This window comes from Hippoglossus stenolepis, chromosome 11, assembly GCF_022539355.2.
Source record: "Hippoglossus stenolepis isolate QCI-W04-F060 chromosome 11, HSTE1.2, whole genome shotgun sequence".
NCBI classification, from domain to species: Eukaryota; Metazoa; Chordata; class Actinopteri; order Pleuronectiformes; family Pleuronectidae; genus Hippoglossus; species Hippoglossus stenolepis.
In genome coordinates, this window is record NC_061493.1 from 16,145,913 (window position 1) to 16,163,919 (window position 18,007).

Below are 18,007 nucleotides of genomic sequence, written 5' to 3' on the forward strand. Positions count from 1 at the left end.
TCTTCACAGGTAATAAAACAACAGTAAAAAAACACAACATGTCTCCATACTGCTGGTGTGGTGTCATCCAAGTGTCCGCAAGCCCCGACATTCATATTCGACTCTAAACATGGTCATTTACACCGAGTTTTAAGCCTAAATGTCCACTACTGGAAGTAGCGATGCCAACGCGCACACCACGTGTACCCTTGGGCGAGAGTGTGTGCAGTTCTACCTATGCTACAGCCAGCAGATAGATAGATAGATAGATAGATAGATAGATAGATAGATAGATAGATACTTTATTGATAGCTTAGTTTTGCTTAGCATAAAGACAGGAAATGAGAAGAAAAACTTTCTTTTCACATGCACTTTACCATAACTCCAGGATTATTCTAGTACGACTTCTCACTTCTGCCAAGTACGTTATGTTTTTATCTCTGTCCGTCTGTTTGTTGGTTTGTTTGTAAACAAGAAAACGCAAAAAAACTTCTGGGCAGATGACGATGAAATGAAAGATGTGGCGCAGGTCAGGGAAGAACACATCAAATTTTGGACCAGGATCAGGGGGCGGATCTAGGAATTATTTTCAAGGGAATAATTAATGGATTTCTTCATGTGGTGCTTTTAAAGATTAAAGGGAATAAAATAAAGCTACTTGGAAACAGTTTGTTAAGTGAATTTTAAACCAACATAGATTCGTAACACATATACTCTGTTTCTATTGTAGATAAAAGCCTGATTATGGTTTCTGGTTCATGTCTGTGCGTGTTTACAATGCATAAAGTTACCAGAAGAGGTTTAATTGACGTTTATTTATTGATTACACAAAACGCTGCTTCCAAATTAACCCGAGATAATAAAAAGAAAATTGACACTGATGAGTTTTGAGGCTGCGTCGTCCCGGCTTTGACTCTGAGACCTTCATCCCATAATCCCTCTCTCTGCTCTGACGTGTGAGGTAAAAGTAACACAGGCTTTACTCCTGCAGACACCGCTGCAGACACCCTTACTCCTGCAGACACCTTCATTAACGTCGTGACTCATTTGATTGCTTGCCCACGTCGGACGTAAACTCAGGGAAGAAAACAATCGACTTAAACAGACAGAAAAAAACTAGAGCAGTTACAATGATTGGAAGAGGCATGATGTGACTGTGACCTTTATTTTTTGTGCCAAACATTTACGGAGAAACAACACATTTTCAAAATGAACTGCACACACTATGACAAAAATCAGCCTGATAAAAAAAATAGTAACAGATTCGTTTTGGCTCTTAACAAATTAACGTGATATAAGAATTGGTTGTGACGTGTCCGGGTGCCATTTCCGTCTCGTGTTACTCGAGTCTTGTGCACATTAAATGAAATCAAAGCCGTCCTATTCACTTTGGTGCCAGGCGTGACCTGAGAGTCGAGGTTGTAGGTCCCCTGCTTCCAATGCTTAATGTGCTCTCTAATTAGCAATTAAAATTTCAGATAATGGTATATTATCGGTTTGCGTGCATCTAATTATTGTGAGATATTGATATTGTGCAAATCAAATGGGACTATGTTGGTATTTGTAATTAAAATCTGACAAGTTATTCCATTATTGCTTCGTCGCAAAAGCTTTCCAATGAAGAAAAATGCAAAAAAAAACTAACTAATTCAAAACTTTACGGAAAACAAACGTTACCTCTTCACACACAAAAACTAAAAGAATTATCAGCCCAGTTTAAAACAAAAATATTTGTTTTCATTACACCCAAACCAAAAATGAAGAACTATATCACAAATATATCTCACCTATTAAAACAGCAGTGGAGGTTTTGATTTACAGAGTTCCCAGTGTCAAGATACAGTACAGCAAGAGGGTGCTACAAAAAGAATGCCAATCAAACTGTAGGCAGAATCATAAGATAACAATACATATATCACCTTTATATTGAAGAGAAGTAATATCAACAACATTCAACTCAGCTTTTGGAAAGTACTAAAATAATGCATTCAAAGTAAGATGAAGATTTTCCAAGTCTGCGTTGGTAAAGCATGAAGAAAAGGTGTGACATCTATCAGGGATGTGCTGTTTTTCTTTTTCACCGCGGAATGTTTTAGTAGAAATATAGCATCATCCAATGCACTGTGCCAGGGAACTTGCAGAAATCCCGAATGTGATGGGTGCGTTGGCACTTAAAAGCCATCACTATCAGCGACGCTCGGCAAGAACGTTGTACTTTTATTTAACAGGATTTACGTGACGGTTTATTTCAGTCCACATTACAAATGAAGCCCAAAAAAAACCCACTGCACCTTTTTTTTTTTTTTCTGTCACTGGAGGACTGCAGGTTTAAAGGTGCTTTGCTGGACACGTGCGTCTCAGGTCCAGGATACAAAAAGGCTTCAAAATCCTCCATGACTGTGATTTTGCATTTGGTGTCAATTAAAAAAAAAGGAGTTAATCATCTTTTTAAATGATCGGTCTTTTCTCGATCACGAGGGACTTCGCCTCCAGTCAGCGATCGATAAATGTGAAGCAAAGTCAGGAACACCCAAGACAAAGACACTATATTCATGCATGTGATCATTACCGACATCTCCCCGTCACCAGCTCTCTTTACAAAAGTTGAACATGTGAAGTAATAAACACCCGTCATCATTTTTTTTTTCACTATTTCAAACCTCTGATGTGATTAATGAGACTTATATATTATTTGCATTAATAATAGAAAGAAAAAACCACAGCGAGGAGAGGGGCCCACAACACCTCATATCAAATGTTACTCATATGCAAAGTGAGGAAACAGGTACATGTGTGTGAGCACCTTGTGGAAAACATTCCATCAAAAGGTGCCGTGTAGAAAAAACTAGGAACCAATCTGGTCTCTTGACAACTGTAAAAGGAAGGTAGAAAACCACGGTGTCCTAAAACAAATCATCCAGAGGCGTAATGACATAAGTGCCCCGGTCATTATGATGTAAGAGCGTCTGACTCTTCAAACTCAAAACGGGAGGATGTGGCCTTGTTTGACTTTCAGCCTCTTTTGTTCCTTCTCAGCGTCGTTTCACTGCCGGACACAGAGTAAGGTAAAGCTTCTAAAAAAGGTGCAATAAAAGTCTTATTCTTTATCATGATCATATTTAAACAAATATAGTAAGAACTTTTTTTTATACATTTTTTTTTATCTGCACACTTCTGCAGAAATCCTGACAATGTGATAGAATCTGACTCTCAAAATGGGTTTCGGAAACTATGTCCATTAAGTGTACTTCATACATCTTTTTTTTTTTTTTTTGATATACAAATCAACAGAAAATTGCAACAAAAACTAACAAGTCATGACAATCATAACATTATTATCCAATATTATCTATGACGTCTCTTTCATTTACAGTTTTGTCATCAAGATTTCATGGAAATAATGCTACAGTTGTACTGAGAAGGGTGAAGAACAGCGATTCATCAGGAGCTGCACCCATTACGAATAGATACCGAGGGAATCAGTCATTTCTCTCTGTAATACAGCAAGTATGCCTTCAGTGACTCAGGCAGCGGCAACGCCATTATTTGGTCTCTCAACATGTTCACTTGCTTGAGGATTTCAATTTCGCCAATGTCTCTCTCCTCCTCCTCCTCCACCTCCTTGTGTTCGTCTACGGCGTGCTCCTCATCCTCGCTCTCCACCATTTGGGGGATCAGCTGGTTGCCCACAAAGACATAAGTGTTGATGCGTCGCCGCCGGCAGCGCCTCCTTTTGCGCTTCTGGGGGATTCTCTGCACCAGGCCCTTCTCCTGACTGTCCTCGTTGGCCAGGTTTCGGAGGGTGCGGCGGATGTAGATCCGAGAGAGATCCTGGAGGCTGCGGACGGTCACCGGGGCTGAGGACAAACGGAGACGACACAGTTCTTCAGGGCGATGCGCCACAGCAACAAGAATAATCCATACAACTGTACCCTTTAAATAGGTCAGCATAAACAAGTGAGGCCGTCAAGGAAAAGTCTGTCTCAGTAATTCAAGGAAAGGAAATAAGTGGCACTATGAAGCCGCCGCGGGACGAGATTCATATGTCTAAGCAAATATTGCTTGAGGAATCATCTCGTCACATTACTTTAAATGAACTGTCTGACTTTAAAAGATTTGCGGCTTTACACTTCAAGACGGGTTAGGCATAATAAAACATGAGGACTCAAAGATTTTTCTTCTTGTGTGGAGTCTGGGGAAACTTACGCAGCTGAACAGCGTCAGGCTTCTCCCCGTCAGCTCTACTCTGCTGGGCCAAGGGGGCAAAGGACACTGCCAAGATGTTTTTGCTCTCCCATGTGCACTGACCAGTCCTGGTTATCTGGGTCAGCTGCATACAGAGACAGAACCTGAACTCAGCACTGAACACTTATAAAATATGAACTACTGTATAACATCAGGGAACAAGGGCTAAAGGCCTAAACCACCTTCGAGTATTCTTCTGTATAATTTTTTATATCATGTCTAAGATGCACACATGCCGGTGGTAGTTGTGTGGATACTCATCTGCCGTTTATTTATTTGCCAATTGAATACTGATTCATCTTATGAGGATTCATGTCTATGTTTGATTCAATGCCAACAAGTAGCAATTATCTCAGTATAAATACAGTATTTACTTGATAAATAACATTTACACACACACACACACACACAAAAAGGTGTTATCCAGATTGCAGGTGGTCATTACAGGTGGCAGATGTATAAACTCTGTGTAACCAAAGAAATATATAAACCATGTCCCTGGAGATGCTTTCAGATTAAATAACGGCATCAAACATTAACTCCATTTTCTGTATTTGCTTTGTGAGCAAACACGGTGCCGTTAAAAGACTGTGAGGTAGCTGCTCTTTTCAAAGGCAGCGATCTCAAGGTTGTACAAATGAATGGGCCGCGGATAAAGTTAACATTTTCTATGTGTGAAATACTGTGACATAATTCATGGTGAAATGTATTTATATTTAATGGAGAAACCAATCAGTTGATGAATAGATTAAAACTGACAGTTATATAAAATGTTTGTCTTATCTGACTAATCAACGTATTTTATCCCACTAATTTAAAAATGAAACAAAATATAATCAGTTTGTCTTTTTCCAGATGAAGATGACTTTGTCAAGAAAGACCCGAGTTCAGCAGCAAAACAACCAGCAGCCTGTCACACACAATCCAATACAGGCAGCACCAGAAGCCATCACCAGCATCTATGAAAATAAAAATACCACAACTATATTATTTATATTTATCTTTTTGCCATGTTTTAAAGTTAAATAGATTCTACTCTGCTGATTGACTTGTAACACTGGTCACTCTGAATTAGTACAGCCAGGGACAATAAAAACAAATAAACAAGATAGATCATCTTTTGTTTTATGTTCTTTTAAGGGCATCTAGCAGCACAACTATGACGACGTTGTATAAAAACAAAGCTACATCATGTGATTTGTTATGTTGACAAATCAGTGGAAAAAGAAGGTGTTGACAAAGTTTCCACCATAGGAACTCTGTGCTTTTCAACCCGAAGGACCTAGATCGATTAAGTTTACCCCCAAAATAGTCCCTGCTCAGGGGGTGGATACGTTACAATATACAGGAACCTTTGGGGTGGAGCTAGCAGTGCTAAAGATAAATGATTGGTTGAGTACGCCAGCGTTTTATCTATGAAAAAAGTCTGTTTCTTTTTTATCAGCGATTCGGGTGAATACATTTTGCGACCCGTGCTCTTTTCTTTTCCGATCAAAAGCAGCACAGCTTGAATCTCCTCTATGTTTACTGCTGTTGTTTTGTCACTCCTCATTGGTGTTGGAACAGCTTGTCGTGGCTCATCTCCTCTTGGTCTGTAGACTGCAGTCGAAACACATCTTAGTTCCTGGGACCTTAAGTTTTTGAAAACTTTTAGGAAAGTTGTACTATCATGCTGTTAAAGATCCCTGATCTTAATCATGTTTAATGAGTTTGTCCAACGTGATTCATAAGTGTCCAAGCTGTTTTCATTCTTAATAACTTTTACCTTCTTTAATAAATGGTAAAAATACATTATAACATCAAGTTGGTGTCTTTTAAGAGCACTGTTAGCTGAACTCACTTCAGAGTGTATACTGAAATGAACTTTTGCTCACAGTACCTAACCTAAGCCAGGGTTTTTTTTTTTCCTTTTAATACATTCAATTGCCCTGAGTCCTTGGCCACGAGCCTGTCGAGATCTCTACCCTCCTTCATAAAAAAGGTTCCTGCTGAACATTTTCTCCACCAACATTCAAAAATATCCCGACTGACCTCTTACATGGCCGACGGTCTGTCCACACATCCACCATTTTAAATAAAACATTATGGTGTGTTGGCTCCTTACACCGCTGCTCAAATCCAGGGGCAGTTGTGGCTCAATAATGCATGTGAAAGTTGCATAAGCAGTCTTGTAGGTCAAAGCTATTTTACCTTGCGTTCCCCCATGTGCTGGCACTTTGTGATGTGCAAATCCTGTGTTATACTGGTGGCTTGTAGCACTTACCTGATCCTCTATAGGCATCACCAGAATTCCTCCAATTTTGAGCAGCACTTTCATGTAATTTTCATGGTCCTTCTGAACCCCGGCACCACAGTAAATCCGGTCGTATTGATGACTGTCTGTGGAGATTTCGAGGCAATTCCCCACCACAAAGACGGGTTCGCAGAACTCAAACCTGTACAAAAGCATATTAACACAGACAGTGAGTAAAATACAGGAAACAACCATGAACACAACCATGAAATCGTCACATATGTGGTTTGAATTCATTAACATGAAATTTGAGGAAATATGCTATTTCATTTTCTTGCTGAGGGTTGGATCAGAAGACTCTCTTATGCGTTTGGTAGGAATAGGACTACAGCCAGCAGCTGTTTAGCCTTGCATCGAGAGTAGACACAGGGGAAAACTGCAAACCTGACTCTGTCTGAAGGTTAAAAAAATCTGCTAACAAGCTCATTAATTAACAAGACATATCCTGCTTGTTGATACGGTTGAAAAACTGAAGTGCAAGAAAACTGCATCGGAAACTTTCATTATTACAATTCAGTTTTTGTACAGATTGAACACAGGGAAGGGCCAGGCCTGCTGTTTCCTCCCATTCCCAGGCTGCTGGCTGTGACCTAATATTTAATCGGCAGATATCATCTAACTCTTGGCAAGACAACAAGCAAACATAATCCCCAAAATGTAAAATTATTCTTTTAAAAACAACTGGATGTATTCAGATCACAGGATCTTGTAAGGATCCTTTTTTCTTTTATTATGAATCTTTTCATTTAACTCTCAAGAGAGTGTATTTCCCCAAAGATGTACTCACTTATCAAAGCTGTCGCTATTCTTTATGAAATCCTCAAGTTTCTCTCTGGCGTATTCAACCACGTCCTTGTGGAGCTCAACTCCATGGTTCACACCAAATGGCCCTTTAAACAAAAGGAAAGAAAACATTGTAATATATAAATATAAAATATATAAATATAAAAAAATTATATTGTGACACAGCTAAAGTACTACCTATTATGGCATCATGTAGAGCTGAGACAATCACTTAATCTATCAAATGACAGAAAATTAACAAGCAATCTTAATTGAAGAAATGCTGAACATTATCTGATTCCAGATCCTCTCGGGCTTTAGGAAATAATGATTGGTATGATTTACTCAAAGAATCTCACCAAGCATTTCCCACACATGATAAAAGTAGCATTATCGCCCTGCGGTTGGATGCCTCCGTCAACCAGTGCCTTTTCCGTGTACATATTTTTACATATTTATTTTTCCAGATTTATACAAGGTCACTGACCTCTGAAACGTAATTATTTGAGTCCAAGTGAACACTGATTAAGAGTTGAAGAAATTCCCTCAAGCAGTCTTGAGATATCACATTCAAGAGGCCACCAACATTGTTTAGGTCACTGTGACCTTGACCTTTGACCACTGAAATCTAATCAGTTAATCTATAAGTCAAAGTGAATTGTAGCAGGTGTGATGAAATTCCCTACGGGCAGTCCTAATATATCACATTCACAGGGATGTGAGGTCACTGTGACCTTGACCTTTGATCGCAAGGCACCAAAATCTAATCAGTTTTTCCAATATAGCACTTGATCCTATTAAATATATATATACTGTATATTTAATCCTTAACAGGTGACAAATATTTTTTTACCTCACTGTTGTTCATGGTGACCCCCGCTGTCTGCATGTCAAATTTCATGTGATTTTACTGTAGAGATTTTGAGAAAATTAAATGGAAAGTCGGCTTCTTTTTCATTATGGCAGTCATAACTTGCTGGTACAGTATTAAATATTATTTAGTCAATGTGACCTTTGAGCGTTGAACACTGAAACATGATCATTTTTAGGCAAAGAAACTGCTTTGTGAGGTCACCGTGACCTTGAACTTTGACCACCAACATTTTATCAGTTCATCCTTGAGTTCAAGTGAATACTACAGATTTGAAGAAATTTCCTCATGGCAATCTCGAGATATCACATTCACGGGATTGGGACGGACGGACAACTGGAAAACATAATGCCCTCGGTCACTGGCTACCGCCGGCACAGAGGCATAAACACAGCAGTGAAAAAGGGTGCACTATGCTTACCTATGATAAGACCAACCATTGTGCTTAAGTAGCCGGTTCCGCTGCCCAGATTAAGGAAAGAAAGTCCTGGCTGCAGTTTGAGGGCCTCCATCACCTCAGAGTATATACACGGAGCAGACAGGTGTATGTTGCCATGTTTCCACGCTAAGTCTTTGTAGGCACTGTCCCGGTAGCCGTCCAGATAGTAGTCACCGCGGTCTATGGCACGAAATGCCTGCTCGACTTTTTCTGTGCGAATATACTGAGCTTCCTTCAGATTGTCAATGAGGTCGTCATTGTCCTCGCCGGCACTCACGGCTCCCCCCATGGTGAGAACAGCAGAAGAACACAAGGGGGCGAAGTCGTACTCAGGATGAGTGGTTCCTCCTCACAGTGGCATGGAGATGAACGACTGGCTGAGGGATCGTGCCGCTTTGACTCCTCCGGAAAGCGTCCGTTCAGACAACAGTCAGATCCAGGTAGAGCGTGACCTGAGAACACACAATATTAGCACGTTAGAGCGATCCAAGTGTAGTGTACAGATTCAATATGCTGATAATAGTAAAGATTTATTAATAATCTCTCATAACTGGGGTTGTTTTATGATGAAAAATTATGGACTGTTAGAGAAACAGCCTGAATAATCAGTGACATATTCTGCTACAGTTATGTTCTCCCTAATTAATTCCCCTCAGGAAAAAACGTAGGCGATTTATGTCTTGAAAAGCATTTGCAGATTGCCAGATGAAACAATTTAGCTGTATTTGTGTAAATGTTCATGACACACATTGAATTAATGAAACTGTCATGTTTGACAATAATCCAATAATACAACATCAAAGAATTTCATTTTAACTGCCAAGGGTCATTGATATGTTACGACTATGATTTTCCTACAATGACAATGAAAAAAGCTTACTTGACAAGTTCAAATAGTTGAAAGAAAGCTAGTAAATATATAATAAAAAAATAATGAAATCAATTATACTTAGCTGCAGTTCCAATATTTTAATCAACAGCTCGATTTCACTGCCTGCTACTGTTTTCAGAGCCTTATAATTTATTTAAGAGAATACAGATAAGTCACTAGAGGTTTACGTTTGTTTTTATCATTTTGACCTTTGATGTAAACAGGAAGTTTAAGGTTAAACAGGAAGTTAAAGAGTAAACAGGAAGTAGAAAGTCCACTTGTTGAGTCATGCTGAAGCCTGCAGCCCGACATGCTAATGGTAAGCACAGCCTGTAAGTTGTCATACGTCTAAGTAACATTTTGTGAACATATGACTTTGTAGAACATCATTCAGTGTATAAAAACACTAAATTTAAGTTAACTTCTTTGTTAGCTAGCTCGGTAGCGTTAGCATTTTAGCTTGATAGCATGTCTTGTTTGTTAGCTAGTGTGTTCTAGCTTAGCCTGTTACCTTCATTTTGCCACATGGGGATTGATATGACTGCCATGAGTGTACTATTAAAAGTATATGTTTATTGAACTGTTCATTTTCTGTATGGGGAATGGGATACTTTGTACCTAACTGATGGTGGTTTGTATTTTTATGTTGCAGTTTTCACTCTGTCTGTTGAGAGGTACATGTGAATAAAGTTCATGAAGGAGAACGACTTTCCAAGTGTCATCAATGGAAGAGTCGGCTGCGTCAGGGAAGCAGTGAGGGCACAATAGCTACAAACCCTGGTGTAAGTGTCTGACACTGTCTGCACATGCACATGGAATTTTATTTTGCTTTATTCATATATATATATATATATATTGTGATAATAGCTACTGTAAAACCTGTTGATGAATAAAATGACTAGAGTTGTCTAGCAAGCTGCACTCGCAGTAAATAGAAGAACTTATTGTTAGACTGACTCACTTGTGGCCTTTTAGAGGGTCATTAAATGACCAGACAGGAATGACACAGTGTGTGAGTTAAATACCTGATCATGAAGGTTCGTCATTACGGTGGTGTAAAAAAACCAATCACATAAAATCCAACATTACCATAGGTCACTCACAGATTAACACCATCCATAATGACCTAATACACGTTGAGATGTTAAAGGAACCGCCACGATGGCAAATACTCTGAAAATGTTTATTGTCTCTCAGTATATGGTGCTAGTTTATCAGGTACCTTTGGATTGTAAAGTTCTTTTTTTTAAATGTTTAGACTGCTGTTTAACTAGGTTTCCCTTTCCTTACTGCTAAATATGGAGAAAAAATCCTCTCACAGACATTAAACTGATTATAATCACATTCCGATGAAGCTTCCTGCCCAAACATGCATCAGATTTGTCCACGTTTTTCATTGGAAATTCATTTCACAGCCTGCAGTGACACAGCTGTTTTCACCCAACCAAGGTTCAGTGCAGGAGTGTAATGATTTCCTCTAAACATTACAACCTTTGTGAAGGTTTGATTTATTGGATGTGTGTCTGTAAGTCTATCTATCTTGCATGTTTTTAAAAATCATACTACACAAAGGGGCCACTCTAATAATACAATGTTTGTTTTATACAATATGGCAATGGCACCTGCATAGAACTACCTGCTACACTGAGACACAGAATATGGGGTGAAACAAAGGGGACATGTTCTGTTACATAACAGTGTTTTTCATTCAGCTGACTCCTCTAACTCATGGTCTTTTCTTGTTAAGTTCTGAACACTTCTAAAAACTAAGAAGGTCTAACGATTCTTTGGTTAAACTGCTGACACCTCAAGTTCACACTTAAGCCATAACCCCATGATGATTTATTTTAATGGGTCACAAACCTAAAAGGTTGAGAATCATTGCTATGAGGGCCTTTTTTGATAAAATATGCACTATATGAAAATATGCACAGGTGTTATGATAGTTATTTAGATTATAAATAAAGTCAGATTGAAATGGATTTTTTTGCGGCTGATGCCCTGATACTGGGGTGTAAATAATTTCCTAAACCGGCTTGATATTTTACAGTTTAAACTTTATTATAAAATAACTGTATATGAAGATGGACGACATTGTGGCTGCCAAAACTGAAGAATATCCATCTTGATCACCACCTGGTGGCTGGCTGCAGTATAGGTCATAAAGCCAAAGTACACAATAAATAACATTTACTCTGTAATTTTACATTCTACTTAGTTATATGATGAAATTAACAACGAGGTGAGACGCAGTGATTGACAGCTAAGACTTGGTCGAGCACAAACATTGACAGGACCTCGATACTGCAGCCCCATGCAACAATTACTGCTCTGCAGACTCTGGCTACAAAATGTCAAAATCACAAAATGGCGGCACCCGTATCCAGGATAATTTGGCTTAATTCTTGTACACAGGCAGGAGATTCAGATGCTTCATCCATCTTTATATACAGTCTATCTAAATAACTATGAATAAAAAGTAATCACAAATACATACAAATATAGAGAATGAGAAAATAATGTGGAAAATATTTTTTTTTTTACATAAAATATAAATATATATATATCTTTTTGCATAGTTTGTTCTGTAAAATAAAATTGTTAATATCTGCACAATCAGCAAACATATACACTGATACTGATATGTCGATGAAATGCTTTTTGCATTTGGCCAGTTTTATCGCCCAACTGCTGAATCGGTCGGCCTATAATTATAAATACTGAGCTATTGGCTTTACCATGCAACTTCTCCATAAAGGTATATTGTTACATGCTGATGTTTCAACATTTTATAAATACTTAATTTATCCCACACTGCCACAGGGTGAATGGGTAAACTGTAGCTGCAGATGCAAACGAACAAGATAAGTCTTGAATTCCCTCTCTGCCCTCTCAGCATCTCTACATCTGACTCAGCTAATAAAGATTCAATTCAGAGGTGACTTTGTAGTGGGAGGCCTGGCAAGGTAATTTTCCACTGGCTCCTCCTCACAGGCAAAAAAGTCATTGATTCACTCACCATTGTTGATTGTACAGTAGAGTGTGTTTTATCCCAGTTTCTCCCTCTGCCCTCCCTGTAATGCAGAGTCCTTTGAGTTGCCTGCAGTTGAAAGAAGATCCAGGAAAATGGGTCAAGGGAGGTATGCTGTAAGCAAATTGCTTCTGGGAACTGCTGCACAGTCAGAACAATGATAATCTTGAGTCTTAAAACAGGTCATTATTCATCCAGTCCTTAAAGACAAACCAACAAAGGCCACCCAGATAATTACATTTGTTGCAACAGTAAAGTTAAACAGAAAGAAATGTCTCTTTATAAACAGGAATCCGATGGTAAGCACACACACACAGGATGTCCTGGGTTTACCCCTGGTGTTTGTAAAAAAGTGCATGGACGCCATTTCAGGGCCAACCGGGTTGCTGTGACCCGATTAGGGAGACCCCAGTGAACCAGGCAGGCTGACGAAACATGTAACGGATCCTCCGGCCAACACAAGATCACCTCTCGTGCTGTAACTAAATACCAAAGGCCTGTCTAGGCAGCACCAGGACATACAGACTGCTGATCAACAGACAGAGTGAGGTCACATGTTTGGAGGTCTGAAATGTTGGCTACACGATAAATGCTTGTAACCATGAAGAATATCACTTAGCAGCTCTGTCTGTATGAATTTTGAATCTTACATTTATTTTTAGCCACCCACCCTATTACCATGGCTCTGGGTATAACATCATTAATTAGACAGTCAGACTCTTTGGTGCTAATGAATTTGATGATTGCCTCATTTGATGTAATTAGTACTCATCTATACCTGCAAAAGTTAAAATTTTGCACAATTTACAACTCTGTTTAATAGATATTCCACAAACCAACCACGACCCAGTTCCCATTACATGACAGCCCAAGATAAATTATGATCTTGGTCATGCCTTGACCTTCCCTGTAGTATCATATTAAAATGTCCAGTTTTACATAAACATAACTTGAAATCTGAAAGTGGGGCACTATAAAAATGTCTGCATATTTTCATGCTCCCCGGAGGAGGAATTCTTTCGATCTCATTGACCTACTGACCTCCACAGCAAACCTTTTACACTTAATCTCTTGAGAGCAAGTGGTCATTGTAGAAAGTGAATGCTCTCAAGAGGAAGAAACCATTTGATTGTTTTGAGCTCTGTGACTTAAGGCCATTTTTCCTCTTTTACTGCATTAAGTTTGGAGGTAGGACGACAAAAATGTCCTCTGAAACAACAGTAATAAGCTAGATGTGATATAGTGATATACCACTGACATTAATAAACATGAGCGTGAGGTATAACCTCCATTTACAGATCTGCTTTGTTAGTTCAGCCATTAAACTAGGACGTGGTTACTACCTCCACCAAGGAGGTTGTTTTCACTCCTGTCCATTTGTTTGTTTGTTGGTTGTTTGTTTGTCAGCAGAATTATGCAAAATCAACTGAGCATTTTTCTATGAAACTTGGTGGAAGGTTGGGACACGAGCCAAGACAGAACCCATTAGATTTTGGCGCAGATCTGGACAAAGTATCGGATCCAGGAATTTTTTCTGCTTTCTTTAACTGATTTGCCAAGAAACTATTCATGGATGTAGAAATCATGTGTATTTAGGGGACTGATATTAATGAGTGTGTGGAATTTGGTGTGGCTTGATTGAATCTGAGGAGACTGTGGGACTACTGAGTGCTATTCTAGATTTATATTTGACATATTTGCCTGTATCTTGTGTGCTAAAAAGTCAGACCCTGTACTTTCCCTCTCAATGGTACATTGAAACCGTCTGTTCAAATCGGTCTGACAGGAATGTCTTTTAAATACACTGCAACCTCTATTCCAAATAGATCTTGCCAGTGGTGTTTCTTCCCTGCAGTTTTGGGCAATGATAGTTGTAGTATCATATCAAAATCTATCATTTCAATTCCACAGCTACACAAGATACAGAACTTTTGAGTCCCCCACCATAATGAACCTTACATTTGCATCTTTCTCAGACAAGAATATAGGACAGACTGTCATGCAAACCTCTGAACTGTTTCATGCTCGACAGTGGATAAACCCTTTTTGATTTTGGGAATAATCAGGCTTTTCCTCTGGTTCCACCCTCAAGCTAGTGGAGCATTCAGACTTAATTAAAAGTGCATTTCATCATTCTCACATCTCTCTCTCTCTCTCTCTATTCATGCGAATTTGACCACTAGACTCTGTGTTAATTAGCCACAAACAGCCAAGAGATGTGAGAGTAAAAGGCATGTGTTGTGCCAGCCTGACAACAGAAACAGACACCATGCTAGGGTGTGTGTGTTTGTTTGTGTGTGTGTGTGTAAAACAACTCATGTTTTCAAAATTTACCAGTTGTGTCTCTTATTCTCCTCCGCAGCCTCTTAATTTTGCTCCCGCTGCGATGAGTCATACAGTTTTGTGTCAAATTAAAACTTATTTTCTTCCCTTCACTTTGTGTCACCTTGAAAAACCTCAAACTGTTTGTATCCCTCCTCAGACGGCCTCTAAAGTTTACTTTGCTTTACTTTGTCTACACACATCTTAAAAACACTAAATCATTTATCAGTCTATTACTTTATCTTATTATGTATGACAGGAATGTCAGCCTTGCAGCGCAGCCAGCAGGACAATAGACTTTGAGTGTTTTTAACTGCTATCAACACAGGGTCACGAATGTATTATTGCAACTAGAGCTGAAGCTAATGGTGAAGCTATTGATTGAAATTAATTTGTTCCAGTGTAGCACAGCTTTTCACCCTGAGATATTAGCTTTCTTTTCAAATTTTTTGCATCTGTTGTGTTTTAGAACTGTCATCCACACATCCACTCACAGTGACTCCTGCTGAGGATCTCCTGACATGTTCTTACATGGGCTCGTTCAGACATTATCCTCAGTTTTTACAAGGGGGCTGGAAAGTCCACAGCCTCTCGCTCGGACATTTATGTTCTCACTCACTGTATGTAAACAACACCTTACACTGACTAGCTTTCTGAGATATCTAAAGTAAGGTGGCACTTTTTGTTGCACAGTGTATGCAACACAAGTTACTTTTTTGCAGCGCGTATATGCATTTGCTTGTGTGGTGACTTTTTGCAGCGTGTTTCTGTGTTTGCTTGTGGTGTGACCTTTTGCAGCATGTTTCTGTATTTGCTTGTGGTGTGACTTTTTGCAGTGTGTTTCTGTATTTGATGTGTTGTGACTTTTTGCAGAGCGTTGCTGCATTTGCCTTTGTTGTGACTTTTTGCAGTGTGTTTCTGCATTTGCTTGTGTTGTGACTTTGTGCAGTATATGTGTCCTCAAATTGATGAAGTTGTTTTCTTAATTTGCACGTTTTTAAAACCCATTTTCATGGGTTTTCTTAATTTGCATTGTGTTGAGCTCTCTCAGCCACTTTATGATTCACCTTATCACACATGTACTTGGTATGTCTTGGGTCACTCAGTGCTTCCTAGACAGATGTTCCCAGATGTTCCTGAGTTCCCTCAACTGACACCTGACGAGGCCAATCAGCGCCGCACCTGGTCACGTGACGCAGTTGCCACACAGACGGCGGCGTGTCGGCCAATCAGAGAGCCGGACACTTCTGTTCGCACTGCGTGTGACGATGGAGCAAAACAACAACAACAAGCGTTTTCATGAAATGTTCATAATCATGGCTGCTGCCTAATCGACGTCTGTGAGGAAACACACGACGAGACACTGTGACACGCACTGACACTGACTGTGTGTGTGTTTGTGTGTTTTCATCCAGCTTTTGTTCCCAAACTAAACGCAGGCGCTGCTCATCTCCCTGCAGTGCGATTAACCTCAATCTGTAAACCGGTTAGAAGAAGACGCTCACAAATCACAACTGAGGAGAAATAAATGAAAAGATAAAGGCTCATTGCTGAGCTTCTTCCGCCCGATGGAGCGGAAGTCTGCGCGTCAAACAAAAACAATAACACGAAAGATGCGCAAATAAAAACAGAACAAAACACGTCCGAATTCCGCGAACGTTAGCCGGCTGAAGTGAACGGTTTAAATAGTTAGCTTAGCACTCGTGTCACCTTGTGGTTGTCGGGACAAGTGGGCTAAAGTTAACCTGGCTAACGTTAGCTGCTGTAGGGCCCGAGTGCGCCATCACCCAGACAGAGACAAAGCGGGTTAGGTAAGCGCTGCTCTTCTCTTCCTGCTGCCGTCGCAAACACCGCAAACACCCCGCAAACTCAACGCTGACACCCCGCAAACTCAACGCTGACACCCCGCAAACTCAACGCTGACAACCGGGGGGCTAGCACACACGCTTCAAAACAAAGAAATGAAAACAAATACTCACGGAGTCGTGTCGCACCAACTCGCTCCTGAACCCGAGCTGCTCCGTGCAATGCGACGGTCAGTCGGTGACAGGCTCCGGGAGGAGAAGCGGAGAGGCTCCTCTGCAGGAGGACGACTGGTTAACCGTGTTGACTAGTGTCAACCAGCTGGTTGGTGTGTGCAGGTGAAAGTAGTATGAGCGCGAGCGGCCGAGTCCGAGTGGAGGAAGAAAGAAACAGCTGAGGACAGGATGTAAACACATGTCACGTGGTCTGAGAGTGTTGTCGACAGAGGGAAGCACTGTTGCTTCACACCCCTTCACCCATCTATCTATCATTCTATCTATCTGTCTATCTATTATCTATCTATCTATCCATCTATCTATCTATCAGTCTATCTATCTATCTGTCTATCTATCCATCTATCTATCTATCATTCTATCTATCTGTCTATCTATCCATCCATCTATCTATCTATCTGTCTATCTATCTATCTATCTGTTGATCCTTCGATATGTCTGTCTATCCATCTATTTATCTATCTATCTATTCATCTATCTGACTATCTATATATTGTATATATATATATCTGTCTGTCTGTATGTCTGTCTATCTATCTATCTTAGTGTTATAGGTTGAGTTTGGACTACCTCTGAACTGTTGGTTATAGTTGCATTTAATAGATTATATTCTGAATCCTTATTGTAAGTTTGACCTTTATCAGCAAAGTACTGTATACCTATACAGTAAAAGATGTATGAAGTACTTTAAAACAATAGCACAACTAGTACAAGCACCTCAAATATGCACGTAAATACAGTATTTGAGTAAACATACTGTATCTATCTATCTAAAGAGAAGTTCTTGTTAGCTAACACAAAAATAATGAATCTATGATTAACTTTACTGCCGTTTGTTTATTCATTTCATTACTGTCCAGTTTGATGCATGTTTTCCACCTATTTGAATTGGAATCATACTTAATGATGCCCTCCATCTGTGTTTGTGTCTAATTAACCAGTCACTGGCAGCTTAACAAATCAACACACCCTAAATACTGATTAAAACTTAACAAGAACAGAATCGTAATGTGTCTGTGATAATAAGTGAGTCTATGAACCTGGGATGATCCTTGAAAACTGGGCCCACCCTCTCCTCTTACACAGTTCCCTTAAGGAAAGGCCTAAATTTAGCCTGCTCTGCCCTGCTCTGCCCTG

The 18,007-nt window shown here is 39.6% G+C and overlaps 1 protein-coding gene across 2 annotated transcripts; it reads right to left on the reverse strand.

Moving 5' to 3' along the window:
* Window positions 1-1,125: 1,125 nt before the first annotated feature.
* pcmtd1 (protein-L-isoaspartate (D-aspartate) O-methyltransferase domain containing 1) lies at window positions 1,126-17,076 on the reverse strand. Of its 2 annotated transcripts, XM_035169932.2 has the most exons (8): window positions 16,814-17,076; window positions 15,902-16,090; window positions 12,501-12,581; window positions 8,593-9,062; window positions 7,305-7,407; window positions 6,488-6,659; window positions 4,186-4,309; window positions 1,126-3,836 (listed from the first exon to the last, which is right to left on the reverse strand). In XM_035169932.2, the coding sequence occupies exons 4-8, from the start codon at window positions 8,897-8,899 to the stop codon at window positions 3,463-3,465; spliced, it is 1,080 nt and encodes a 359-aa protein (XP_035025823.1). In that variant the 5' UTR covers window positions 8,900-9,062; window positions 12,501-12,581; window positions 15,902-16,090; window positions 16,814-17,076; the 3' UTR covers window positions 1,126-3,462. The 2 variants fall into 2 exon arrangements, with proteins under 2 accessions (XP_035025823.1, XP_035025822.1); XM_035169931.2 differs by lacking the exon at window positions 15,902-16,090.
* Between the last annotated feature and the right edge of the window lie 931 nt (window positions 17,077-18,007).